This window comes from Leptopilina heterotoma, unplaced genomic scaffold (assembly GCF_015476425.1).
Source record: "Leptopilina heterotoma isolate Lh14 unplaced genomic scaffold, ASM1547642v1 Lhet_53, whole genome shotgun sequence".
Taxonomy (NCBI): Eukaryota; Metazoa; Arthropoda; class Insecta; order Hymenoptera; family Figitidae; genus Leptopilina; species Leptopilina heterotoma.
In genome coordinates, this window is record NW_025111115.1 from 2,519,533 (window position 1) to 2,529,569 (window position 10,037).

The following is a 10,037-nucleotide window of genomic DNA, read 5'->3' on the forward strand; positions in this document are numbered from 1 at the left end:
TAATTAAAATTAAATTTTGTTTAATTATTGTTAAAAATAGAAAGAATTTAAAATTAAATGTAATATTTTGTTATTTAAGTCTGTTACGTTGGACAACAAAATTCATAATTTTCTTATAAATTCTAGAAATTTAATATTTTTCCAGTACTTTTGATAAAATTTCCTGACAAAATAAAACAATTTTATAGAAGATTAATCGGTTATTTGAATCAAATAAATTTTCTTTTCAGTGAACTATTAAAAAAAAGGTTAAAAAGTAATATAAAATTAAAAAATATATTAAAAAACTAAATAAAAAGTTACAAATTTAAAAAAATATATTTTACTTTTAAAATACCTACAAAAATCGAAAATCTGAAAAATGTGATATATGATAATTTTTGCAAGTTGTGAACGTAAAAATACTGATTCTAATAATATTCCAGAGTGAAAATTTACATATAATTTCAAATACGAGCCGTTTTCTCTACTAGTTGAACACCTTTTCATTTATTTTATCGCAGATTTTTATTTTAAAAAAGTTAAAACATTATTAAAATTTTTGATACAATGTACATATATATATAAGAATATAAAAAATATAGAATAACAATTTGTATACATATAAATATAACGTTGGTGAAATTCTCGTTTATAATAGACAATTTGAAGAAAAAACTACTTTTTTATTCAAATTTTTGTCAAATTAACAATTATTTTTATCTGACTCTAAATTTCTGAATGTTCAAATGAACGAAATTTATTTATTTATTCTATAAATTAAATTTTTATTGTGTACAATTATTTTGTACATTTTTTGTCTGTGAAGTTCGCAACGTTTATGATCAACGATTGAAAGAAAAAGATATTTTTCCTAACGAAAATAATAAAATTAAAATTTGTTCACAAATTTCTCTTTTTCAAATTATCTAAAATCTGTACAAAATATTTTTTTGAATAAAAAAATATTTTTTCTTTTAAATCGTTGTTTATAAACGTTGTGAACTTGATTAAAATCAATATTTCACAAAGCAAATGATTTTGCCTCACTATAAAAGAAATTAATTATAAAATTTCTAAATATAAAATCTTAGTTTCTAATTTTTATTATAATTTGAAAATTAATGAAAATATTTTCAATAGAGAAAAAAGTATTTTAATTGAATATTTATTTAGTTAAGGGGAGCGTACGTCGATATTTTTAATTATATCAAAAAAATAATTTAAATATTCCATAATAATTATCGGTGTACCCTCCCCATGAAAAGTAATTTTTTATTTTGCAAAAAATTAAAATTATAAGAAGTAATATTTTAACGTTAAACTTTAGGGCCATGTTTTCTGGGTTAAAAAGTATTTTTTCCCTCCAAAAGTTGATCACAAAACGTCGTGAACTTCACCCAAAGTTAAATATTGTTATTTTAGATAAATATTACCTTGAAGTAATAAGTCCAATTATTCTTAATTCTTAAGAATATAATTATTAGAATTTATTATCTTTTAAAGAATACCATTAGTTATTAAACTGTTTTTTAAATCTTATTTTAAAGTTTCGACTTTAAACTCACCATTAACTTCTCTAATTTAATTGCCTTTTGAATATTGCCTGTAATTTTCAATTTACCAGTCATAAAAGCAGAGGCGGGTTTCATTTTACCAGAAAACATGGCGAAAAAGTTTTGCGAATCCATAGTGAGAACAGCGTCTGCTGGTTGATTTGGCTCACCCTTTCCCGTTGTGCCCTTTCCATTTTTCAAGTCTATAAACCAAACACCTTCCTCTTCGCCCTTCACATTAAATTGATATACCGCTCCAACTTTATCAACAAGCTCTGCATTTAAATTACTCTCAATAACTGTAAATAAATTTGCTATTTTACTCCCATCAACTTTATTCTCAGTCTTATTTGGAATTAGTCGTGAATCTAATGCCTCGTCCAAAAAGAAATCGAGCATTAAATTCTTTTCATTTCCCGGCGTGCATGAATATTGAGAAAAGTCTGTGACACCTTCTTTTCTCAATAGATCCTCGTCGACGAAGAAATTTCCAGTCACCGATTTACTGTCCTTACAAACTAAGGCATAGACGGCATCGGCCATAATTTCTGGTTTTCTACTGTAATTTGCTGATTCGCTGCCTTGTAGCATTTCAATGGCAGCTGTCTGAATGGCTGTTCTTGGCCAAACGGCATTAACACCGACACCTTCCTCTTTAAATTCCTCTGCCATACCGAGAACACACATTGACATTCCGTACTTTGCCATTGTGTACGCAACGTGATTTTTAAACCAAAATGGAGTCATGTTTAATGGAGGACTAATGTTAACAATGTGGGGATTTTTACTCTTTAATAAATACGGTAAACACATTTTTGAAACGAGAAAAGTTCCTCTTGCATTGATGTTGTTCATTAAATCGTAACGCTTCATATCTGTGGCAAGAGTACTTGTTAATGAAATTGCACTTGCATTATTAACGAGAATATCAATTCCACCGAATTTCTTGACTGCATTGTCCACTGCTGTTTTAATTTGACCCTCATCTCGAACGTCAACAATACAGGGAAGTGCGTGTCCTCCACTTTTTTCAATTTCCTCAGCGGCTGTATAAATTGTGCCAGGAAGTTTTGGATGTGGTTCTGCTGTTTTTGCAGCTATTACAACATTCGCTCCATCTTTCGCAGCTTTTAAAGCTATGCTTTTTCCAATTCCTCTCGATGCTCCTGTTATAAAAATAGTACAACCTGCTAATTTCCCGGTGTTGATCATTGTTGATATCTAAAATAATTACTCTCATTTAATGACAAAAGAATTTTTTCCCAAAAACATAATTTTATTATGACTGATCGATATCAAAATAGAAATCGTCTAATTATTAATCGATTTAATTTTAATTATTTTGTTAGCGTTTAATTACAATTTAAGTTCAATCGGTCTACAGCAGACTTCGCACTCAATAATTAATTTTAAAAAGGTAGCAAAAAGTAGCTTAGACAGAAAAAGTGGAAAAAAATTAGCTATCGAAAAATTAAATTTGACACTTTTTTTTGCAAAATTCAATTATTTCCGAAATTTTAATTTAAACTTATTCAAAAATAACAATTAAAATAATTTTTGAATGTAAAAAATAAAATTTTTTTCATTTAATTTAAAAAAAAATTTTCCAATTGGGAAGTGTCACTTTAAAAAAGTTAACTGTATATAATTGTTTGATTGTTTCTATTAACAAGATGTTCTTTACAAGTCCTACTTTCTAAAAACCTGAATTTGTCTACCAACTTTTAAATAATCATAAAACATTTTAAAACTCTTAAAAGACTCTCTACATTTCGTGAATTATAAAGTATTATTTAACAGTTAAATTAAAAGAGAAAACAATTTACAAATATGGTTATAAAAAACTGAAACTTATCCCTTACTTTAATTTTCAAACGAAAATTTTCTCAATTTTCGACAATCGACAAAAAAATATATAGTATTTTTTTATTATTATCCAGTGGACTTTAACTTCAAGACTGATTTGATTTTCATTTATATATACCTATATATATGAACATATTTATGTACATAATCATTGGTTCAAAGTTCAATTGTCAAGATATTTGAAAATAAAAACATTTTTCTCTTTGAAATTCATGATGAGTTTGCACTTCTTAGTCTCTATTAATATGATCTATAGATACAGTAACAATGTGTTATATAAATAGAAAACAAATAAAGAATACTAAAGTATTACCTAAATAATTATTTTTCAAATTTTATTATTGTATGAGAGTATTTCACTAGGTGACGTGTACTGACATAAACACAGGTGAACAGACCGTTTCTACAATAATTGTTTTTTAAAATGCAAAAATGCGCCCTCTAGTTTTAATTCTTGTAACAATGTTGAAACAAGAGGGGTTCTTTGCTACTTGTCCAGATTTAGTAGTGTATTTTCACTGTGAAGGCACCTTCATGTTTTACCGCCATTTACCGCTGGAGGTCCTAACCTCAAAAGTGTCTACATTTTCTTTGCAAAAACCGCAAAAGTATTTCAGTGTTTTTCAGTTAGAATATAAATATTTTAATAGTTCTGTGATTTGAAAACAGTAAATTCGTTTTGTTTTATAGCAAAATGGGCAAAACAACGAAAGATAAGCGAGATATATACTACAGAAAAGCAAAAGAGGAAGGATACAGAGCACGCAGCGCTTATAAACTTCTTCATATTGACAACAAATTTAACATTTTTGAAGGTATATAAAATAACATTAATTTTTATTGTTATAGGCAAAAAGCTCGATTTTGAAATAATTTTTAATAATAATATTTAATTTTTAGGAGTTTCAAGAGCGGTCGATTTGTGTGCTGCTCCAGGAAGTTGGAGTCAAGTGTTATCCAAACGATTGAAGTAAATATTTATAATTTAATGTCATGAGAAAGTCAATATTATTTTAAGTGAATATTTAAATTCTGAAATATTCATTTAGACAAAGTAAATTTTAAGTATTTTTTTGAATTGCAGTGTTTATTTTAGACAGTTTAAAAGAAAATTTAAAGTATTCATTGAATTGCAACGTTTATTTTAAATAATTTAAAAGTAAACTTAAACTATTCATAGAATTTCACTGTTTTCTTTAAACAGTTTTAAAAGAAAATTTAAAGTATTTATTGAATTGCATTATTTATTTTATATGTAATTTACTCTTAAATCTTAGTAGTTTCGAAAATCTATTTAAAGAAGAATTTGACGGACATTCAAAACCTGAATTGTTTCTTACTGGATGAAAATTGAAGTTTTTATTCAAATACAACTTTAATTTGTTTAAAATTTTTAATATTAAGGGTTAATTTGATTTTATAAAATTTCAATTTTGAATGAATTTAATTAAAGATTTTTAAGAACTTTGATTTTTGAAAAATTTTAATCAACTATGATCTTAATTAGGGGCCATCCATAAACCACGTAGCCTCTTGAGGGGGAGGGGGGGGGTCAAGCAATTGACTACGACAAGAGGAAAAAATGGCGCTAATACATGTAATAGCGTACTACATGGGGAGAGGGGGGGGGGTCAAAATTCTCAAAAAATGGGGCTACGTGGTTTATGGACGGCCCCATTATGAAATGAAGATATTAAGTGTATCTAATTTTAATAATAATTTTCAACAGTGAAGTTTACAAAGAAGAAGTTGCCAAGGGAAGAGATGTTCAACCACCAAAAATAATATCAGTCGATCTACAGGCAATGTCGCCGATAGAAGGTGTAACCCAAATTCAAGGCGATATCACAAAAGTCTCAGTGGCAGAAGAAATAATATCACATTTTGGAAATGAAAATGCCGATTTAGTGGTCTGCGATGGTGCACCAGATGGTAAGTCAAAAATATTCAAAATTACTTATTTTTAAAAAATTCATATTTAAAGTATTTTTGAGCAAAAAGAAAAAAAAAACATGATTTTAGTCACTGGACTACACGATATGGACGTATTTGTCCAATCTCAGCTACTTTTAGCTGCTTTGAATATTACAACACATATCCTTAAACCAATGGGAACATTTGTGGCAAAAATATTTCGAGCAGATGACATGTCTCTTCTTTATTCTCAATTGAAAATATTTTTCTCATCTGTCATTGTAACAAAACCACCCAGCTCGCGTAATTCCAGCTTTGAAGCGTTTGTCGTTTGTAAAAATTATTCTCTACCAAATGGTTACAAACCGCACATGATGAATCCGTTATTAACTAATGAAAAGTGCAGTTTTCAAGAATTAGAAGGAATCAATAAATGTATTGTTCCCTTTGTTGTTTGCGGAGATCTCAATGGACCTGATTCAGACACATCGTATCCATTAGATGTAAGTAGACTTTGCTGTAAATAAAAGTAAATTAGCCAAAAGTTTACTTATTAACTTATAAGTAATTTTATTTAAGATATTAAAATTCTGCTAAATTCTGTTGTGAAAATGAGTTCCTAGCAGTTCACTGTCACAGGAAACTACTTTATCAACTTATTTTCTTAGTTTCTTCTTTTTCAAGTAAATGTAGAGATTTATAATGAAAATGAGAAAATTTAGAGAAAGAAATGTAATTAATTAGAAATGGAAATAAATTAATAAAATTTAAATAAATAAGAATTGATTATTGAAGTAAGACTTGTATTTTTCTATTTTTAGTCAGAAGGAACATCATTTAAATACTGTAAACCAACGCAGTCTCCAATAGCACCGCCATATGAAGAGGCGATGATTTTACTCCAGAAAACAAGACTTGGAAAAGCCGATGGAAGTGTTGTGGTGTTAAATTCAATGTTAGAATCAATAAGTGACATGATAATAAAAAATAAGAAAGGAAATGAAAATCTTGAGGAAGGGAAAATTGACGTTAGAGAAAATGCAGAAGAACAGGAACTATTATCAAAGAATGAAGACGATGATATTGAATCATCGGTTGAGAGTGTAAAGAAAATGATAGAAGAAATGAATTTGTAAATTAAATTGTATTTTTTAGCGTTACTGACTAATTAATAACTAATAATAAGAATAAAATACAATATAATTACAATTTGCCTTTTTTTTGTAATTATAAGACCAGAAAAAAGTTGATAAAAACTTTCAATTATATATTTATTAATTTTATTTTGTATAAGTGCGAGTAATTCGCGGAGCTGGTGGTTTTGTTACTGAGGAAAAAATTTATTTAGCATTTTAATTAGTGTAGAATTAATAAATTATTAAAAACTAATACACTTTTCGAAATTTAAATACAAAATTTGTTCTATTTAATTTACAAAATGTTGAGTAAATTTGCAATTACGTAGATATTTTAATAACGAACGAATTTAAATTCGATTGTTATTAAAATTATTCAATGTGCAATGAATAATTTAGAAAAATATAAAACGTGTTGAAAATATTAAATCGTGTTACGTGGAGAATTTTTTACATATATATATATATATAAAATGTCTAAATAAATAATAATTATTTTAGAGGTATAATTATTTATTATTATATTTAGTGAATTTTTAAATTTTTAGAGAGTCCAGGGAAATTGGGGAATTCAAGAAGAAGTCAGGGAAAATAAAAAAATTGGTCAGGAAAATTAGGGAATTTCATCAAAAGTACTGAAAAAATATTAAATATTAAATAAATTAATATATTTTTAGAATTTAGAATTTATTTTTGAATAAATAAATAAAATTCTGAATTTTAGAATTTAGAACTTATTTTTGAATAAATAAATAAAATTCTGAATTTTAGAATTTACAACTTATTTTTGAATAAATAATTAAATAAATAAAATTTTGGATTTTTAAGAACAGAAATTTTTGAAAATATTAAAAAGATTTAATTCTTCTTGAATTTTTATTTGTTTGACTTATAAATTTTGAAGTCACTACGAATTTTAAAATAAAAATTCTAACTTTTTTTTATTTCTGATAATAATTAAACTTCAAGAATAAGAAATTGAATTTATTTAAAATAATTTAATTCATGGGATAAAATTATTACCTACAAATTGTTTAAAAAGAATAATTTTACTTAAAAATTTCCGAAAATAATTGAATTTTATAAGAGTTGCGTTTACAATTTTGATAAATAATTGAATTTCAAAGGGTTTCAAATTAAAATTTTACAAAATTAGAATTTTAAGTAATTTTTATTGAAAATCCCAGAGAATTTAGTTTTTGAAAAATTGAATTTTAAACAAATGGATTTAAAAATTATTTTTAACGTGAATTTTCTTTTCTTCTTTAAATAATTGAATTCTCCAAATATTTATTAAAAATACTTGATTTAGAGACGAATTTTAGTTGAAAATTCGAGAAAATAATTGAATTTCGAAAGGTTGTAAAATAAAATTTTTGTAAATTTGAATTTTTAGTAATTTTTAATTCAAAATTTTTAAGAAGTTAATTTAATTGGAAAATTTTCGAATATACAATTGTAAAATTGAATTTTAAACAAATGGATTTAAAAATTATTTTTAATCTGGATTTTTTTTCTGTTTTAAATAATTGAATTCTCCAAATATTTATTAAAAATAATTGATTTAGAGACGAATTTTAGTTGAAAATTCGAGAAAATAATTGAATTTCGAAAGGTTGTAAAATAAAATTTTTGTAAATTTGAATTTTTATTTATTTATTTATTTATTTATTTATTTATTTAAAGTTTGGACGGACAAAAAAAGTCCTTAACAAAAGTGATCTTATAATCTAAAGAAAATTACAAAAGAAAGAAATCATAAGATTGGCCGAAGTAAATGAAATTTAGTCAAATGAAAAAATCGTGTTTTTAAGTTCGCTGATAAATCTGTTCTCATTTGAGTTGAAAAAATCAATGCAATCGGAATAATTGTTTGCCTCCACACTAATTCTTGAGAAAACCGAATTAGCAGCATAATTACAGCGGTGATGTTGTTCATAAAAGGGTAAATAATTACGCAATCTCCTAGTAGGCACATGAAAGTTAATTTTTAATAAGAGAGGAGGACACTTGTATTTCTGATTGATCACTTTGTATAAAAATATCATATCATTATATAAAAATCTAGATGTTAGAGTAGGTATATTTAAGAGTCGCCTTAGTTGAGAATAATCGTGACTAAAGCGATCAAATGGTATCTTTAATTTAAAAGCCATAAAGCGAAGGAACCTATTTTGTATTCTCTCGATTCTCGTTATTAAATAATCATACTGCGGATGCCATATTACGGACAAATTCAAGATTATTTGCATTACTAAAGAGAAATAAAGACATTTCATTGCACGTTGGTTATGAAAATCAAAAGTGCTCCTCGTGATAAAACCAAGTATTCTTATTGATTTGTTTACAATACTAGTTACATGGTCATTAAACGAGAAATTTGTACTTAGGGTTAACCCAAGGTCAGAGATCTGGTCCTTTCTTGTCAAATGCTTATCATCAATAACATAATCATGGTGAATGACCAATTTTAATCTCGAGAATGATATAACGAAACATTTAGAAACATTTAGAGGTAATTTATTAAGTAGACACCACTCTGCGAGACCATTCAGGTCATGCTGCAAGGCAAGAAAATCATCATGATTATTGATCACCTTAAATAATTTTAAGTCATCAGCATACAAAAGAAACTTGCAATACTTAAATACTAATCGTACGTCATTAATAAATATAATAAAAAGTAAAGGACCAAGAAGAGAGCCTTGGGGTACCCCCGATGTAGCGGTGAAACAGTCAGAAAAAATAGTTTTGACACGTACTAAAAGAGGTCTATTTTGTAAATATGAGTCAATCAGGGACAGAAAGTTACCATAAATACCAAGGTTCCTGAGCTTTGCAATAAGTATTCTATGATCGACCTTATCAAAGGCTTTCGAAAAATCAGTATATACTGCGTCTATTTGATGGCCACTCTCCATATTAAGCAAAATGAAGTCAGAAAAAAGACTAAGATTAGTGTCAACAGACCTGCACTTCGTAAAACCATGTTGCTCGTCTATAATTACATTTGAAACTGTAGAATAAAGAGTATCCGCAATAATACCTTCAAATACTTTAGCAAATACACTTAGTATTGTTATAGGACGGTAGTTAGCAATATCGCTTAGATCCCCCGATTTATGAATTGGGACTATAATTCCTTTTTTCCAAAAAGAAGGAAAAGTCCCAGAAGAAATTGATTTGTTGAAAAGTAAGTAAAGTGGAAAAACAAAAGACGAGCAACATGTCTTAATAAAAAGTGGAGGTAATCCATCATGACCTGCACCCTTATTAGTATTTAAATTTTTGAGACGAGAATGTATAGTCTCTTGATTTACGGAAAAATTACTAAGATCAAGTTTATCAAGGTCACAAGTGGGACAATGAAAACTGTTTGTGTCAGGAGTTGTAAATACCGAGTTAAAAAAGGAAGCAAACAAATTCGCGACGTCACTAGTACTTTCAACATATGTATCTCTCAAATGCATAAAACTTGGGATATTTGAAAATGTTTTACGTCTAGAATTAACAAATTTCCAAAAATTTTTGGGATTTTTTACAATTTCAAGTTCGGTCGAACAAATATAATCATTATAACATTTTT

At 26.8% G+C, this 10,037-nt stretch overlaps 2 protein-coding genes across 4 annotated transcripts; one reads left to right on the forward strand and one right to left on the reverse strand.

Moving 5' to 3' along the window:
* Positions 1-1,177: 1,177 nt before the first annotated feature.
* Positions 1,178-3,821, reverse strand: LOC122508299 (hydroxysteroid dehydrogenase-like protein 2). 2 transcript variants are annotated; one of them, XM_043621576.1, is made up of 2 exons: positions 3,715-3,821; positions 1,178-2,756 (listed from the first exon to the last, which is right to left on the reverse strand). In XM_043621576.1, the coding sequence occupies exon 2, from the start codon at positions 2,745-2,747 to the stop codon at positions 1,524-1,526; it is 1,224 nt and encodes a 407-aa protein (XP_043477511.1). In that variant the 5' UTR covers positions 2,748-2,756; positions 3,715-3,821; the 3' UTR covers positions 1,178-1,523. The 2 variants fall into 2 exon arrangements, with proteins under 2 accessions (XP_043477511.1, XP_043477512.1); XM_043621577.1 differs by lacking the exon at positions 3,715-3,821 and adding an exon at positions 3,398-3,603.
* A 99-nt stretch (positions 3,822-3,920) lies between these two features.
* Positions 3,921-6,524, forward strand: LOC122508301 (putative tRNA (cytidine(32)/guanosine(34)-2'-O)-methyltransferase). 2 transcript variants are annotated; one of them, XM_043621580.1, is made up of 6 exons: positions 3,921-4,009; positions 4,092-4,216; positions 4,302-4,371; positions 5,131-5,333; positions 5,424-5,818; positions 6,137-6,524. In XM_043621580.1, exons 1-6 carry the CDS (start codon positions 3,936-3,938, stop codon positions 6,449-6,451), a joined length of 1,182 nt encoding a protein of 393 aa, XP_043477515.1. In that variant the 5' UTR covers positions 3,921-3,935; the 3' UTR covers positions 6,452-6,524. The 2 variants fall into 2 exon arrangements, with proteins under 2 accessions (XP_043477515.1, XP_043477516.1); XM_043621581.1 differs by having other exon boundaries at positions 3,951-4,216.
* Positions 6,525-10,037: the final 3,513 nt, after the last annotated feature.